The sequence below is a fragment of the Thermobia domestica genome, chromosome 10, assembly GCF_964235325.1.
Source record: "Thermobia domestica chromosome 10, izTheDome1.hap1.1, whole genome shotgun sequence".
Taxonomy (NCBI): Eukaryota; Metazoa; Arthropoda; class Insecta; order Zygentoma; family Lepismatidae; genus Thermobia; species Thermobia domestica.
The window spans coordinates 36320780-36340194 of NC_137463.1; the positions used below are offsets into that span (position 1 = coordinate 36320780).

General features: G+C 36.4%; 1 protein-coding gene across 6 annotated transcripts in view; it reads left to right on the top strand.

The window, feature by feature from the left end:
- Nucleotides 1-19415, top strand: part of LOC145662449 (proton-coupled amino acid transporter-like protein pathetic) — a 124236-nt gene that overhangs the window by 45248 nt on the left and 59573 nt on the right. For 4 of the 6 annotated variants that reach the window (XM_081728034.1, XM_081728036.1, XM_081728033.1 and 1 more), the window contains exons 2-3: nucleotides 9175-9266; nucleotides 17086-17217. In XM_081728034.1, the coding sequence (XP_081584160.1) occupies nucleotides 9184-9266; nucleotides 17086-17217 (215 nt within the window). In that variant the 5' untranslated portion in view covers nucleotides 9175-9183. Of the gene's footprint in view, nucleotides 1-273; nucleotides 449-9174; nucleotides 9267-17047; nucleotides 17218-19415 lie in introns of those variants that run through there. The other 2 variants (XM_081728031.1, XM_081728037.1) reach the window with 2 other exon arrangements.

Consider the following 19415-nt stretch of genomic DNA (forward strand, 5'->3'; position numbering starts at 1 on the left):
TTTCCATTGTGAATTAACATCTTACTTATATATATTATTTTTAAATGTGATGCACATATTCTTAATCTGTACCCAGAAAAAAATGAAAAGATTGATATTCCATTATCCTAACCAGTTCATTCAGAGCTAATAAAATCTATGTTCAACACACGAATACACGGATATATTGAGCATAAAATGTTTATTTCGTTTCAAGTACTAGATTGTTTAATTCCGAAGAAGAAAAGAAAGGAAAAGAATAGAATTAACTGTGGAAAAATTATATATTTTATAATTTTGCAAAATATATTTGTACATATTTCAAGTCAATATTGTGGGTTATTGCATAAACGCACAAACGTTCTCCAAACCGATTTTGTGAGATAAACTTGTGTACATGATTGTTGATTATTCAGACACTATTTTACTAATATGGTCTTTTCTGACACGATACTTAAAAACTGATCAGGTATATCTAATGTTTGATAGTTGCTTAGCATAATGATCATCTAAAACATAACAGGCAGTAATAGCTCTGCTTCGCATATCGTAGCAGAGCGCTGGGGGTAAACATTGCAATACATGTTCCAGCAGCGCATTGATAAATAAGACCCGCTTTAAAAAGGTAGAGTTGATAGGGTAGGGAAAATTAGAGTAGAGTAGGGTTGGGTTAGCCTAGAGTTAGGGAAGTTTGGATCAATTTTGTTAAAATTAATCGAGTGTAATATCTTTTGGGTGCATAAGGAGGCCTATGTTTAGTTAAAGAAGTCCAGCCTTACTAGCGAAAAATTGACAAAATTTCTCTTATTTCTGTTAATATTATAGTTTAGTTTAGTTTAGGTTAGGTTTCGTTAAGGCTAACCACTAGCATATGTGTATTCATATTCCCTCATGTGTGGTTCCGGTAAATACATATAGTCTCTACAGCATTTTGCTTTTCTCATTTCTACATGTAGTACGATTCCATTCTTCAATGACACAGAAATCTAATACAATTCCGTTACTTCAATTCATTTCTCCTGTTTTTTTTTTGTTTTTTTTTAACATACTTCTGGAGCCCTTCAACTAAATATATCCCCGTAAGGATTCAGTTGAAGCGGGCATTGTAAAGCTTACACAAACTGTGCGTACATTTTTTTTTAAGCACTATACAATTTGCAAAGTGAACAGATAAAACGCCTCAGTAATAACACACACATGAACAGTAAAGCAAGTTAAAGTAAGCGATAGAATTTTTGACCAACTTGCATCTAAAATAAAAAATAGAAGTGTCACGTGTACACCACGGAAAGAAGTTTTTTTCTATATGGCGTAATATTTATATTTGAAACCGGAAGTGGTAGTAGATTTCTAATACTTTCGGTTTTGGAAGAAATATTAGAGTGAAGATTAAATACTTAGGATTTAGGAATCAAATTCCCGGCTTTCGGCATCTATGGAATGTTAGCCCGTCACGTATAAGGGATGACGTCCCTCTGCGTCACACTAGTTGAAGAAAGGAAATGATGAAAGGATTGGGTTAGGAAGGAAGGGACCTGCATGTTAGATACTATCTCGGTATTTGCCTGGTGTGAATGAGGAAAACCCGGAAAAAACTCATTCAGGATGGCTGTTCTGAAAAAGCTTTGTACACTTTTTCGGCACCGCGGGTCCCCTCGCACCAAAGACGAGGGCGTTAGTGACTACGCTACGTGGAGCCACAAGATTAAACATATTCGTTTAATAAGACGCTTATTTAATGGCAGAAAATCCCTCTCCGTTATCTATTACCATGTTTACTATACAGTGATTGAGTCTCTTCATCCCGGCGAAATTAAAATACCGCTAATTTTACAGTATTTATGTGATATCTTCAAATAGATAAAAGATTATTGAAATATGGAACAAGAGCGCCCTAGACAATATTATTTTGCGTGAGGTACCGTTATCACAAGTCACCTAGTGGCTTTCCGTTTTCAGCTGTTTAGAAACGCGAAAATAAATGCCGATTTTCAAAATGGCTCGAAATCGAAAGCAGATAAGTGAGTCGTGATAACGGTTTCTCATGTAAAATAATATTGTCTAGGGCGCTCTTGTTCCACATTTCGATTATCTTTTATCTATTTGAAGATACCATATAATTATTGTAAAATTAGCGGTATTTTAATTTCGCCGGGATGAAGACTCTTAAACGTTGAAACTTCTGATACGAAGAGTCCCCGGTTTGATCCTCAGCCATTTAAGCTAGTGGTGGACAGCACCTTATCCGTTGAATTTCTCAAGGTTCTTCCGTTTCTTCTTCTGCTTTCATTCCAGCAATTATTTCATAAGTAAAAATCATTCAACTTCCATTAATCATCAGTCTGTTTTAGCCTAAAAAGATATAATCATTGGACGCCAAACTAAACATTTCTTTTCTTTCTTTCGGAAGATTTACTAAGCCTTGCACGATTCATAGCCATCATGATGTGGGCGAAGCTAAATAATTGTTATTGGTTGCATTCTTGAGGAATGATGGCCACAAAACTGCCCTATAAATTACGAATAACCGCTATTCCTTCCTATTCTTGCTACAGTGAGCGACCGCGGCAACTTGTGAAGCCTGGGGTCTACTGCTTTCCCTCAGGTGTGTTGCATCGGAAGAATTTGGTACGATTCATGGAGCTGCCTTCCGAACGCACACTTGAAACAACAAAAGTGCACAAATAGAAATTATAATTGTTAAACTTAAAAGACATGCAAAGCAAGCCATAAGAAAAACAGCATTTAATAATAATAATAATAATAATAATAATAATAATAATGATAATAATAATAATAATAATAATAATAATAATAATAATAGTAATAATAATAATAATAATAATAATAATAGCAAAAATATAGGACAACCAAAACAATAATAACAACAAAACGAATTTAGCGGAAATCCGACAACACGGCACTCTCAGGAGATGTTCTCCGTGTAGCGGTGAGACGACACTGGCAAAATTTAATGGGTGGGGTTTGATGACCGGGATACACGCTCGTGGGCAAGGGCGCCGATCCTGGAGGGCCGGAGAGGCCCGCCCCCCCAAAGCTCATGTGGGCCCCCGTATTTTATTTATGAATATACAATATTTGGCATAATTTGAATTCAATTTGTCTTAAAATCCTCATATTTGCACTCTGCATCTGAATGGGCCCCCTTCCCAAAATTAGAGAGAAATCGGTGCCCTTGCTCGTGGGTGGTGAAATTGGTAAATCTAGCTTCACGACTCATCGCGATCGCGATATAGTCCGAGGCTTTGATCTACATTGTTCGAAATTTGGACACTGAAAATGATTATGATATAAATGATTTTTAAAGCTAGGTGATTACGATTTATTAATATTTTAAAGAATTATGATCGGAAAACTTTTATATATTAACATTGGCTTCTCCATTACTATGTTAGAGCTACACTAAACAAACGTTGGACAATGATTTGTTATAGCTTCACTTGCGCAAGGCAATTCTGGGTTCTAAATTTTTTTCTTTATTGCTATATTTTATTTTTATTCGCATTTTTTCTGCAAATAGCTTTTACTAGAAAATTTATGATACTGAACCATTTTAACCATGACAATTAGTCCATGCAATAAATTACTATAATAAACATTATATTTTCTCCCATAACTTGACAATGGTTTGCAATCAAACATTGACGTTAATAAGTTAGTAAATTTATTTAAACTTTTTAAAATGTTTTTGTTATCTCTAATTATGTGAGTTGCAAAGAGAATGACAATATAAAATGATTATATTATGGCTTTGCTTTTAAAGTGGACCTTGAAAAATTAAAATAATCATCTACGTAGGTACTGACTCGTTAAACAATATTATTAGATTAGCTCGTTCCAAGTTATGTCAGATGTGGACCTAAACTATTTCAAAAGTGGAAAGTAGAAGAAAAAAATTTAAAAGTGGAATCTATACTACCTTAATGTGTTCAAATTTCAATCCACTCCACCGAGAATCGAAGTCCGTACTTCAAAGCAGTACGCGATAGCCACTAGACTAGAGAAGATGGCTAATATTATTCTTAGCAAAGCATTTATGATTGCAATATTTTACTCGAATGGTAACTGTAGATCAATATAAGACAGTTATTTTATTCATTACAGTCAGATAAGCATCAGTATCATAGTTAAATGTAGAACAATATGGAAGATCTCATTTTGTTTTGGTTTTTCCATTTCGAAATTTATGCTCCCTTCCCCCCGCATCAAAACATTCTATTCCATGATGATTAAAAAAGGAAAAAAAAAAGTATACTAAATCACCTATAAAAATACAGCCATGATATCGTTGACAGATTGGATGGAATGCTGTTGAATATCCTTAATATGAAGATTCTAGCTCTTTGACATTGTAAGAACTCATAATATTGGAGCAGTGGCGGTTCTTATGGGAAGTCATATCGGTGAGAAAAAAAAACTGTTATTACGTCAGACTCAGGGGGAAAACTTACCTCACGTAATACTTTTTATATACAAGAGTTAGAACTTTGAGCAAGTTCTCTTCCCTCAGTTGGAGTAAATTTTATCGAATGTAATAATTCTTATATATAAGAATTAGAAGGTTGGGTACGTTTCTTTCCTGAGTTTGAGAAAACTTACCTAATGCAATATTTTTTTTGTATACAAGAGTTAGAACGTTGGGTAAGTGTTCTTCCCTCAGTTTGAGAAAACTTACCTAATGTAATATTTTTTTGTATACAGGAGTTAGAACGTTGGGTTTTCTTCCCTCAGTTTGAGAAAACTTACCTAATGTAATATTTTTTGTATACAGGAGTTAGAACGTTGGGTAAGTTTTCTTCCCTCAGTTTGAGAAAACTTACCTAATGTAATATTTTTTTGTATACAGGAGTTAGAACGTTGGGTAAGTTTTCTTCCCTCAATTTGAGAAAACTTACCTAATGTAATATTTTTTTGTATACAGGAGTTAGAACGTTGGGTAAGTTTTCTTCCCTCAGTTGGAGAAAACTTATTTAATATAATAAATCTTGTACAGAAGAGTTAGAACCTTGGGAAGCTTTCTTTCCTTAGTTTGAGAAGACGTAGCTATATAATATAATAATTCTAATGTAATATATAAAGACAATTTCTTCGCCAGATGTGTCTAATTCAATTGGCTCTCCTACGAATGATGTTGCCTAAAAACGTCCTCTTCTATCCTATTCGTTTTAAAACGTCTTCGTTTGTTACTCTTTCTGTCCATTTTATCTTCTCCATCTTCCTCCAACACCATATTTCGAATCTCTCTAAATATTTATTGTCTTACTTCCCTTATATCCAAGTCTCTGAACTATACAGTCCAATACTCCAGGTATAGCATTTGACCTACTTTTTCCTTAGTCCAATATTAAACTTCTAGTTAAGAGTGATCTTTTCTTGTTGAATGCTTCTCTGATTATGGCATTTCTTAACCTCACCTCTTTGATGCAGTAAGCGTTCCTCGTCAAAATACTTCCCAGATACTTGAAATTATCGACGTGTCCAAGTTCTCTTTGTTCTACTCTGACCCGTGAGAGCGCTTTTCTATGGGATATTCTAGACTTTCGATTTCTCGATGTTAATTTCTATTCCATACAGTTTTCCAGTGTCAACTATTTTGTCAATCATGTCCTGTAGTCCTTCTTCGGTTCTCGCTATAATAACCTTATGATCTGTATAGCTGAAGAGACAGACTCTTCTGTCTTAAAATCTTCAATTTCCATGCACATTTTAATATAATACTGCTGATTAGATCTATTTTAACGCTTTTATTTTATTTTATATGCCTCAATTTTTGTACTTTGACATTTTCCTATTGTACTTAGCTACGGTACAGTCACGAAAGAAATAAGTCAGTCGGGCAAGAGGAGAAAATATTCCCAACCCTGTTCATGTGAGTTAATTTCTCCGAGAGTTGCTGCTTTCACGTGAGGTCTGTAAGCAAGCGACTCTCTTAAACAAATCCAGTGTCTGCTGTAAAGCAATATTCTTTTCGATACTAAGCTTAGTGTTTTCAGACAGAGAAGGAAACATTACTTGAATTTGTTTTCGAGGAAAACGAATAATTCATGCATAGTAGTTTACAAGTGCCAGATTACCTATTATAATTAATTTATATATATCTAAATACTCATGACCTACTCACAGGTAATTGAATAGTGAACAATGAAAAGTGATTTCGGACATTCAAGACTGCATTATGGTCTAATACAATGAAATGAAATGGGAATTTTAACATCGCACGATTATGTCCTGGAGGCTAAAGGAAACAGATTATGAGTGAATGATTAATGAAAGGAACTGAGGAATGAAGTGGAAGGCAATAAAGAACTCTTACAAACGATTGGACATAATGATGTTCAACATAAATTTACATAGTATAGCCAGGAATCGAGCCTATGAGCTTGAAACCAAAAGTTAGCGCTCTATCATTAAGCCACTATACTCTAATTATGACGGAAAGGCGCTCCCGATTCCGACGTCGATTGATTGGGTGGTGGATTGATTTGGAGTTTATTCTGTTCAGCGCCGAGGCAATTTAAGACGTGGACCTGTATCTTAACGTAGAATCTGAACCACATAAGCTACCACCAGGAATCGATCCCGGGTCTCCCGTGCCGAAGATGAGCACTCTAACTATTACGAGGGAACTCCCCGCGGTCCGGTGGTGGTATTCAGCCGGTTCGCTAGAACCGGTTGTTAAAATATTTTCAGTTCGCAAAACCGTTTGTTAAACCCAGACAACAGTAAATATTACCCGGTTATACCCAGAAACAGTGCATTTTTGTTTAACTATCTTTGTTTTTAGAACCTCTTACAGCTACAGGGTTAAACATATGATCTTTCAGAACAAGGTATAAACGCTTATTTCTTAATCTCAAATGCTCAGATATCAAGAATGAAAACTGCGATTACATCAGTATAGTTCTGAGCAGCGCAGATATATATTCGAAACGCATACATACCATTATCAACAACGACGTGAACTTGGTGGTTTTTCTAGTGTTGTTCACGACGGTGGTCTCTCTCATCTCGTGAGGTATGATGGAGATTCAATATCCTTTTCAAAAAGGTTTAATTATTTCTATTGGACAATGTCGTCCTGTGTCGTTTCCTCAGCAACACTACTTTCTGCACACAATAACACACATATAAGTAAATAGCGTGTGTATCAGTTTTCAGTATTATAGCGTTATGTTTACTGGTCATACATTTCAATTAAAAGATCATATAGTTGTAGCATCTCTACTATCATATAGGTTGTGTTTTAAATATCCAAATCATCTATTGCGTAATTGCTGCTTGTGAAATTTTCACTAATATTGTTTCAATCGTTTAAGTCAACAGGTTTCATTATTAAGGGGAAAGTTTGGATCACAAATTCTTGAAATTAGAAGGTTAAGGAAAAGTCGTGCTTAGTCTTGAAGGAAGTAGTAAAAGAAACCATTAGGTAACAGGAAGAAGACCCTTAGGTAACATTAGTTGAATATTATGCTGCCCACACCAAACGAAAATTTTTATTTTCAGATGGACAATGACCCAGACATTTTCATCTTCCACTAAATAATCAAGGATCAGATCTCATATAAAACGCTCGAACAAAAATGTTGATTGAAAGTGTTGAAAAATGAGATGTGTACGGGGACACTTAGTCGAAAAGGTGTAACAGCTTTTTCAGTCCAGCCATTCTGAGTGATGTTTCTGTTCGGTTTTCCTCATTCATACCAGGCAAATACCGGAATGGCACCTAACATACAGGTCCCAGTCCACTTCCTTCCTTTCCCATTGCTGTCTTCCTTCGTCCCTAATTGATTCAATGCCTCCTGTAATCAATACGGTGATAGATAATCATGGTTCCTGGACACGCTATTAGGTTTAAAATTATAAGATTTTTATGTTTATTGAAAAGTGTTTTCTTCAAGACTAATATTAGTTAGAAGATATGAAGGGTTCACGAGCAGAAGGAAAAAAATAGTTCTAAGCATTTGGAATTGCCAAGGCAGGCTGAAATATTTTATCTTGTTCTTTTTGTTTATTAATTGTAATTATATGTTTTTTCTTTTTCTATGGGAATTAACAATTCTTTTTATTCCATCATTTTTCTATTGGAATTAGGAAAAACATTCTGAATAATTTTTAAATATACAAGGCCAAGGCGTAGTTAGGTAGAATATTTTATTTTGTTATCTGTGTGAAATATATTTTTTTCTTTCTTTCTTCCTATATATGAGAATTAAGATTTCCCTTTAATCTTATTATGGAAAGTAGAAAATGCATGTTCAGAATAGTTTTGGTTTTCAAACACTTAATGCCAAGAAGTAAGCATATCTCCATGAAATAAGCATATCTTTTTCTTTCTTTCTTTGTTGACTTATCTAGTGGAATGCGAGATTCCTTGATTTGATTCACAGCAGGAATATCTTTACAGCAGACACGTCATTTAGATTGGTAAGAGAGCAATTGCCCCTCCCCTGTGTTTGAGAACCTATGCTTTTTAATTAATTATATACTAATATGGCAATAAAAACCGTGAAACTCTTATGTCGGTGAACAATCTTGCCCCCCCCCCCTAGGAAAATCTGAAATGATACTACTACTTTATAGCCGATTACCTGTAAATACACATTGTTGCCGACTCTTAATCCAGAACATCGATTAAAAGAGGGGAAATATATGTCCATACTTCATTCCCCAGTATTTATCCTATGCTGTTATGTAAGCCCGAACAACTACGATGTACTGTGGGTTGCATACAAGCGAGGTGTTCTTAGAAATCACGAGAAACGTGCCTACGTTTACGCACACATGTTTCCTTCCCCAATTCGATCCCCCGAGCTGAAAATCGAAGAAGGGTTTCGTACAGAGTTAGATTTAGATTCTAATGAAACTGTAGATAACGTTTTGTAGAGCGTCGGTGCTTGAAAAAGATATTACTAAATCCAAATATGCAAACCACATATTAGGAAAGCAATAATAAATTATCATTTAATGACTTTCTGTTACTTAACATGATGTATGACAAAAAAGATCGTGAAGCTGTCGTTTTTTCGTTTTACACTGTTTTTAATTTGCAAATGAACGTATGAATATGTTTGTGTACGTAGTTTGTATGACTAGATTACATCATAAAATACTATCGCTGACACAATGCTGGACTTTTAAAAATGACATAAAGTTTATTTATTTATTTTATTTTAGCAAAGCAACATGGAGAGAGAAATCATATCTCACATTCACAAATCTGGCAGCGGAGAAGGAACCGTTAATGTACAACCGATTTGGACCATTGCGTAAGTATGTTGTTTGCATGGAAACATATGGATAAATTGTGCAAATACTTTTCAGTCGAACAACTGCCCAAATATTTCTTCCACAATCGTAGAACATTCATTAGTATTCAAATTATTTTGTTCGATAATTTTGTTTTTTAAAAAATATTCGAAGAAAATGTTGAACATTCGAATATTTCAATTTTAATATAACTACGAAATAAAAATAATTATTTATTACATTAAATTAAATTCAGGAATGTGTCTAAAGTGTTTATTAATGCCGAAATCTTAAGTTTTTTTACGTCCCACGGTTATGCCAGTTAGGCTAAAGGAGACGGGAATGAGAGGTGAGTGAAATGGTGGAATGAAGAAAGTGGGAGGAAACGGGAGAACCCCGAGAAAATCCACGAGCACGGTGTTTGTCCGGCACAAAGTCCACACAGCGACAGCTGGGATCGAACCAGGGACCCCCAAGCACCGAAGGTGAACGCTCTACCACCGATCCACCGCGCCCCATTATTAATGCCGAAATTTGCATTGAAAACTCCTCTTCATCAATGACTTTTTTCTTACACAAACACAGACTACTGTTTCAGTGACATAAGGTAGTATCCATTATATAGTGAGAAACTATTTCAGGTATGATTAAACTGACCTGTAATATCCTCAAAACAAATTTCATAAATCGTACTATGATGAATAGTTTGTAGCCAATCTAATAACTTCATATACACTAATGCCCCTGCTTCGATCACTTATTGGAGCTTTAAGAAACAGTGTGATGGCCATATCTATTATTATTATTATTATTATTATTATTATTATTATTATTATTATTATTATTATTATTATTATTATTATTATTATTATTATTATAGTACCCATTCTTTAAATAAAACATGAACTTTATAGTTAAACGTAAGATATTATTATGTGCAATCCACTGTGGATGGAACTACTACGTACATCAACTACTTGTCTTATTTTCTATGAAAATTAATACATTTATACTCATCCCTTTCTCTTATTATTATTATTTTTTATATTGTATACTGTACTTATTTTTCACATCCTAAGGCCGGTTTTATCCATGTAGTTGCTCGACCGCCGCGGATCTGCTAATGCCCTTGTCGACCCTTTTATGCACGCGGATGGGATAGCGGTTGCGCAATGGCCGCATTAAATCAAATGAATCCTCGACACGATCCGAATTGTTGTCCATAAAATGTCTCCTATGATAAAATGTAAATACAAACCGCCCAACTGCCTCGCATCCTCGCAGTGGTTGGATTTCCAGACTGCGACAGCAGAGGATCCGCTTCTCCGTGGATAAAGGTAATGCTTTGACTTAATGTAGTTAGAAAACGCAGGCGTTGAACAACTGCTACATCAACTGCGTGAATAAAAGTCCCTAAGATATAACGTTTTAACTTTTTTTTGTTCGTTTTTGAAAGTTTCACATTCTCTATGGTAGTGGAATTTGTGTTATGATTTGTGTAACTACATTTTGGAAAGCAAATGAGAATTACATACTCGAAAAATTATTCGGACAGTTACTTTTTTTTAAGAATGAGCGCCTGTTTACGATTGTTTAATAAGGAAATTACGTTGAGACGTATATGCATTTACGTCCAGACTATCTTGCACCATTAGTTCACCAATTGCGCCACCTATTCAGTGTAGTTTGCTGTTCCACATCTTACTCCCATTGAAAAAGTATTCGTACACCGTAGTTCTATTAGTAGTAAAAATATCTGCCAAGAACTGTTACGGTGATTACTTTTGCATTGGCGTTTGAGAAGGTTGCTGATAGAAGGCAACCTATTTCTCAGTCTCCGTTCGCCACAAACATTTAGGAAAAGGCAAGATGGGGGCACAAAAGGGAAAGAAATAACGGAGGTTGATAGGAAAATTATTATCAGGGGGTCACAATTAGACTAAATTGGTGTCTGAAGCATCTTAAATCATGTAACGATTTCCCTCAATGGTGCAGTTGATATTAGATTTAGCGTTACAAAGTCAATTAGAAACGAATATAGGAATGGTCAACCAGAAGAACTATCAAATAGAAACAAGATCATAGTAGTGCAAACTATCGAAATTAATCCAAAGATAAGTGCCCCTCAGATTGCAAATGAGCTGAAGAGACGACGAGTGTCATTGGCTACAGCGGAGAATACATTGAAAACAGCATCGTATAATTGCCGCATCTCAAGAAACAAAACTTAGCGTATTAACAGTAATCACAAGAAGCGACCAGAATTTGCACTAAAGGATGTAAATAAGCTCTTTGACATTTGAAACAAAGTTGCCATCGACGAGAGTTACCGTATTTACTCGCGTAATTTTCGCACTTTTTTAGACGAAAAAAAGTTGTTTTGAAACAAGGGTGCGTAAATTATGCAGGAAAAAAAATAGCCACATCAGTGAACATCATCTAATTTTTTCTCCAGTCAAAATAACACGAAAATACCGGTACACATTTTCTTTGTAGCAAGAATTGACGACAAACAACTAATTCTAAATTTGTAGAAAAATAACATTAAAAAAATTGATTAAGAAGTCGTGTGGTTTCTTACCTTAGAAATCACTGTCAAATCCTCGCGTGTGCAAATTACGCGAGGAAAATAAAATATACAGAAAATGACCTTCAAAATTGGGATGTGGAAATTATGCGAGGGTGAAAATTACGCGCGTATTTACGGTAAGTACAACTTGTTTGGATCAAATGATAGAAAAACTATACGAAGAATGAAGGCAACAGACATCGATCCCAAAAATCGTACTCCCATAATAAAACATGCTGAAGGATCTATGCTTGTTTGGCGGTCACAAACTGCTATTGGTGTCGGGAATTTGTGTTTTGTAGAAGGAAAGATGAACCAAAAGAACCATATCAATATATTAAATAGCAATCTTCTTCAAAGAACTATAAAAATGGTTCCCAATTATGACTTCGTATTTTTGCACAATAAAAATCCAAAACATACCAAATATCATACTAGGATGTTGGTACTAATAATATACCCAATCAAGTTCACATATAAAAGTAGTGACCAGACATCAATCCCATAAAGCTAACAAAGCAATTCTTTAAAATGCTTTATTGGAAGAATGTGACAATATTTCATCTAAAAATAACAGCGAACTTTGTCGTTCCCATTTACAGAAGACTCCACGCACTTATATAAAGGTAACCAAGAAAGTTCTCTCGCTATTTCACCCACCTCCTTTGAACATCGATATGTCATCTAAGACGTACCTGGAAGATAAAAAATAGTTCCCATCAGCATTGACGACCTTCTGCCAACGTTCTGGAAGGTCGTGGATTTCATCGAGTTAGAACTTGGTGTGCCGTGAAGCGAAGAAGGTATCAAGTGCATTTTGCACCTCTAGATACTAGGGATCAGAACTGGCGTCCTTTAAGGTGATTGTCCAAGGAATGGAACAGGTGATAACCGGACGGTGCAATGTCCGGGGAGTATGGCGGATGCAATAGTGTTTCCCATTCAAGTCATAGAATGGTGTCCGGATCATTCTAGCCACATGGGGTTTAGCGTTGTCCTCTAACAGCAGCACAGTTTTGCGATTCAGAAGTGCTGGCTCCAGAATTTTGAGCTTTTCTTGAACATGCCTCAACTCCTGAAAGTACACAGCTGCATTGATGTTGTGACCAGCTGGTAGCAGTTCTCGATGCACGAGGCCGCAAGCAGACCAGCAAACACACAGGAAGACGTTCTTCTGGTGCAGTGCTGCTTTCTGCTGTTTTGGAACCAGTTCATGAGATGCTAACCAATGATGGTGCCTAGGAGCTTCGTACAGAATCCACTTCTCATCACATGTCAACACCCTGTCCAGAAATGGCTCGTTTCTCAGACTAAATAGCAAAGAAACATAGGTGTCTGCTCGCGTTGCCTTCTGGCCAAAGAGTCAAATCATGTGGGACCCATCGACCTAACCTGTAGTGCTCCCCAAGTTGATGGAGGGGCTTTCGAATTGTTTCTCCACTTACACTAAATTGTAGTTCCAGTTCCTCTCATGTCTGGCCACTGTTCGCCTCAATTATTGAAGATCTTCATTTTGTACATGTGTTGGTCTTTCGGCACGCGGTGTGTCTCCGAGAGTTTCGTTCTTAAACTTGTAAAACCACCGCAGCACTGTCCGCGTAGTCACGATACGCTTACCAAAACCTGGTATATCTTCCGCTCATTTGCAGCGGCGTTTAACCCCGAACTCGTACAGCATACACGCCCTTATGATGCTCTGTGGAGGTTCCATGTTCACTGTCCTTAAGCAAGTTCACGGTGTAACTGAATTCCCACAACCAGGTAGTATGTCGGACCCACAGAAACAACTGACATTCGTCTTATCTTCATTCGCACTCAACTCACGGTGTGAGGGCCAATTGAACACAGACTTCCTCAAGAAGCGACAGAACTGTCTTAGTTACCTTTATAGGTATTGAATGGTACCCTACAAAGTATTAATCAATCGAGAAGTGAAGTTATTATTACTATTATTTTCTTGAATATGTCAGCTGTACAAATACTCTTTCCACGTACAATTTTAGAATTATTTTGTTTTTATTTTTTGTTACAGAGGAAAAATAGCTTTTCTTTAAAAGTCACTTTGTTAATATATTCATGATGCATGCACTAGGCAATACATGTAATTTTATCACCCACTCTACATCCATGATATGAATAGTACCATTGAAATTGTACAAAACTTGGGTCTGTACGAATACTTTGTATACAGTGTATACAGTGTACTTCTCTCGAACAATACACGTAGAATTCATAGATAGAGAAAATAGTGAATAATAATCAGCGGCTCAAATCTGTCTTCAACATGGGGTTGGGGGTTCCCATATTTTTTTTTTAAGTGATGTTCAAAATGAAGTTGAAGTTGAAAAACAATGCTGTGGAGGATCAGAGGAGCAGAGTTGTCTTCAACATTGGGAGGTGGGCTGATTTTAGGCTTATTCTGGGGAACACTCACTTTCCTTTGTGGCAATCAGACAGAAATCATCATATTTCTTCCCAGGAAACACATTTCAAATCAGATTATTGGGTGGGACAGTCCTCCCCAGCTCCAAGATTGGAAGGGACATGTCCCCCTCATCCTCCGCGGGATTTGTACCAGTGATAATAATGCTGTATATAAACATTAGTTGATGCGCACAAGTCTTCAACCCGCAGCACATTATAGGTTAAAATCGTGTCTAATGAAGACCTCTAATTGTCTACATGCAATAAATTTATTCATTTAATCTTTGAGTTTTTCCACACACAGCTCCAACTCCATATATTTTCTAAGCAATATTGCTCAAGATGTTCGTTATACACAACGACCCCGCAGGTAATACATCTATTACTGTTAGGCAAGCAAGAGTGACACCTATTGTCGTCATTTTTCACTATCGGGAATTTACGTGATGTACTGATTGACAGACTGACATTTGTCTTTTATTACAACGATAAAAACCTGTTTTCATGATGCATTTTTTTCTTGCACAATGATATGCAATATTTGATTTTGTGCATGTGGCTATTTTTAAAAATCCTGCATGTGTGCGGACCGGTTTGACCAGTGACGGAAAGCATCTATTTATCGTTTATCGTAGACATCCTGTACCGTACGACTCTAACAACAATAATAATAGTCAGTGTGAGTGTTATTTGATATGCGTTTTCCCCGTACCATAGCACATATTTGTTGCGTAGTTTAATCTTTCCTAACATATTCAGCTTCTATATTCTTTTGTTTTACAGTTCACGTGAAGCTTCAATTAATTAACCGTTATTATCATATTACACAATCCACTAGATAAATAGCACATGCCTTCATTCTCAATAACATACTTCACACTCTATAACCATGTTAGATAAGAAAAATTGTTATAGTTCCTGCTTCGTATAGTGCACATTTTGCGGCTATATTTTTCCGCTGTTCTTAACGACGATAAAAGAAAAAATCTATATACCAGGGAGTATCAGAAATTAAGATTACAAGGCTGATATTTCTGGAGTTTCGTCTGTTATAGAGGAATGAAGAATGTGCTGAAATTGTAATACATGGAGTTGGCAACTGTGCAGAGTTTCAGCCACCGTTAACTATGGCGCTAGTTGTAGGCAAACACAAATGGCGACTCGTTTGGAAAACTTGTCTCGCAAAGAAGTCTGCTCAGTTATGCGATTTCTATGAGCGAAACATGTAAACGTGGCTGAAATTCATCGGCAGCTGGTAAAGGTTTACGGAAAGACTGTAATGTCTCCCGTCAGCATGTATCAGAATGGTGTTGAAAGTTTTATTTGCGGCTGGGAGAGAAAACATCTCTGACGAGAAGTTCAGCGGCCAACCCAAGCACGGCATCAACATACTTGATCACAGCTCGCGTGGATTGTTTATTCAGGATTGATTTTCACCTGTTCCCGCACTTGAAGGCGCACATAGGAGGCCGTTGCTTCAGACGAGGAGGTGGAACTCTTTCTGAAAACGTGGCTGAACACGCAAGGACAAGATTTTTACTTGAAGGAAATCTTCAAACTCATCATACGATGCGACAAGTGCCTTAACCAATATGGAAACTATGTCGAAAAATAACGTAATGTATGTACTATCTGTTGGCTGTATTGGTTGTATGAAATAATATATACATGTTTCACTGCAGGCTTTAATGGTAACCGTACTTTCTGATCATTCCTCGTACGTAATATGAAATGTCTTGTTTTGTGAATTGCTTCCGCAGCGTCTACCTGAAGAAAATGCTTGTGAGTGGTTTACGACTACTAAAGTTAATTTTTTTTATCTCTCTCTCCTTCACCCCACGTAACTCCTAAATTCTTCTACTGACACCCCAAAGAAAATAATAGCTCAATTTTAAACTCCTTGAATGGTCATGATCTTCAAACCCACTCCTCTTCTTTGTATCTAAGTAATTAAACGGATCACGTACTTTGTGATTCGTGAGTCAGACCCAGGAGCGGATTAACCCGTCTGGAGACCCGGAGCTAGAAAAGTATGTAGCACTGCTGACTTCGCAATGCAATGAAGAGTAATTTGAATTCCTATCAAATCGCATTCTTTCGCAATGCATAGTATAATTTTTATATAATAAGGGAGTACGGTGACTCTGTGGTGGAACGCTCACCTCTTTTGTGTGGGATCTCCAGTTCGATCCACAGCCAAGTAAATTTGTGACGGACCATATCGTGTCCGTAGTGTCCCCCGGAGCAGTCCCATTTCCTGCCATATTCTCATTACACATATCCTGCCATTATCATTCACTTACCATGATCATCCATCTTTCTTAGACTAAGGTTCATAATGGTCGGACGTTAAACCGAAAGCTTTCATATCATTTTAAAAGTAATTTTTATGTTGATATTTTCCGAAAATGTCAAAGGACGGAAAAAGTTAGTAGCTCCTGGTGGGGAAGATCCGTCTTCTGTTGTAAGTAGATTTTTACATCTTTCATATGTATAATATCATCTATTCTTATCGTATTGATTAAAACGCGTTTAAATTTCGAACTCAGGGGGCAATTGCTCCCCTGAAGCCCCGAATGACGCTTCTGAAGTGCACAGCTGTGAAAAAAAAATTACTCTGAAAGAACACTGTAAACAATTTTACTTTCTTTTAAAAGAAATAATTTCGGAGGCATTTTTTTTCAAAGTACACTATATTTGGTATATTTCTATATATTGTGTAGCAAACCACTTTATCTAAAAATAAGTGTATTGGTTTCCACATTGGTAACCATGACTTGGTTATGCTGTATCCTAACTTACTTGCAGGTCGTTCCTTACTCTACAGCTGACACTTTTGTTTCCAGAGATAAAATGGCGAAAATGGACCTAGAATCCAATGATGCTTCATGCCACCTGCCCCAGATGACCAAAAAGCTTGACCAGAAATTGGACGTAGGCAGCAGCAGCAGCCAATCGGACATTGCTCATCCTACATCGTAAGGAATTTCTACTTAATTAACAGAAGAATGTGTTGTTAGTTATACAGGTTATGTAAAGTTAAGATATTTTAGTGGTTGAGGTAAAGTACATAGGCTACTAGCTTAAAAACAGCACTTCATTGCTCGTAATTATTGTTAAAGAAAAGTTTCGCGGACTTTATTATTATTATTATTATTATTATTATTATTATTATTATTATTATTATTATTATTATTGAATAGGGAAGAAAGGTTAGGTGTGAAAACTCGACTGTACCAGCAAATGACAGCACTTACCACTTATTTTTCCTATATATTTAGTTGGGAGCGACAATTTTAAAACCCGAGGTGAACCCAACTCAGATGCTCCTGACCGAGGTTGGTCACCAAATATAGCGATCTGTATTCCCTAGACAATAGGTTACTTACCCACTAAATTTCATGTAGCTAGATCTGGCCAGTAGTTACCGAGGAGTAAAAGACCACATACAAGGCGAGAGCCGGGCCTGTCCTTGGCCGAACTTAACCACTAAATATAGTGATATTTATTTCCTAGACAATGACTTACCTGCCCACTAAATTTCATGTACATCTGGCCAATAATTACCGAGAAGTAAAGGACCACATGCAAGGCGTACCGATCATATTCCTGCCCTAGTTCAGGCACTAAATATAGTGATCTTTATTCCCTAGACAATGCGTTACTTACCCACTTAATTTCATGTAGATCTGGCATAGAGTTACGAGAAATAAAGGACCACATACAAGGCGTGCCGAGCCTAGGCCTAGCTCAGACACTAAATATAGCTATCTTTATTCCCTAGGCAATGCGTAACTTGTTCACTAATTTTCATGTAGATCTGGCATACACTCACCTAGAAATAAAGGGCTACATACAAGGCGTGACGAGTCTAGGCCTAGCTGAGGCACTAAACACAGCGATCTTTATTCCCTATGGAATGCGTAACTTGCTCACTAATTTTCATGTAGATCTGGCATACACTTACCGAGAAATAAAGGGCCATATACAAGGCGTGCCGAGCCGAGGCCTAGCTCAGGCACTAAATATAGCGATCTTTATTCCCTAGGTAATAGGTTACATGCCCACTAAACTTCATGTAGGTCTAGCCAATAGTTACCGAGAAGTAAAGGGCCATATACAAGGCGAGAGCCGAGCCAATCCTTGACCGAGCTTAGCCACTAAATATAATGATCTTTATTCCCTAGACAGTGGATTACTTGCCCATTAAATTCCATGTACATCTGCGAATAGTTACCGAGAAATAAAGTACCACCCATACATATACACCTGGAATTGAACTATAAGCTAAGGCATATTTACGCCAGAAGCTAATGATAAAAATCAACTTCATGGTGTTCAAACTATGTCGAAAGACAAGTTAAATCAATAATAATTAAGGAATAATCCATCCACTTCTTGATTATTTTGTTTTATTCATTGTACAGAGGACATATTATACTCTTCAAAACAATGGTTCCAACAATCAAATTCTGTCTACAGTAAATAAAAAAACAATGAAAGAGAACACGGGTTATTCTCTTAATTATTCAACTTGTCTTCAGACAAAGTAATTCGAGTAAATATCCATCTCTTGAAATGGAATCAACTGTTGTGAATATTGTCATTTCGTACAAAATACTTTGGAAACGTAGAAGATAAAGGCTGTCGTCTGTTGTTTGATCAACGTTCCTTTAATATAGACTTAATTATCTGCATTTATGTGGTTTGTATAATATTTTTCTTTATTTTTAATACAATGGTTTACTTGAGTTGATTTTAGTCGATTTTACTTTGAGTCGACTTTCGATTTTTTCGATGTTAATTTCTATTCCATACAGTTTTCCAGTATATTTTGTCAATCATGCCCTGTAGTCCTCTTTCGGTTTTAGCTATTATAACCGTATAATCTGCATATCTGATCTTGTTAATGAGCTGCCCTCCCATTTTGAAATCTCCAATTCCCGTTAATGCTTCATTCATTAAACATTCACTGTAGATGTTGAATAATTGGGGCGACAAACTACATCCTTGTCTGACTTCTCTTCCAATCTATACACTACTGGTTTCTCCTTCATTCAAGCGCAACTTCACTCGTTGTCCTATGTACAGGTTTTGAATGAGTCGTCGATCTCTCCAGTTGACTCCGATTTCTTTAAGTATTTTCAGAAGTTTCGTCCAATTGACTCGGTCGAAA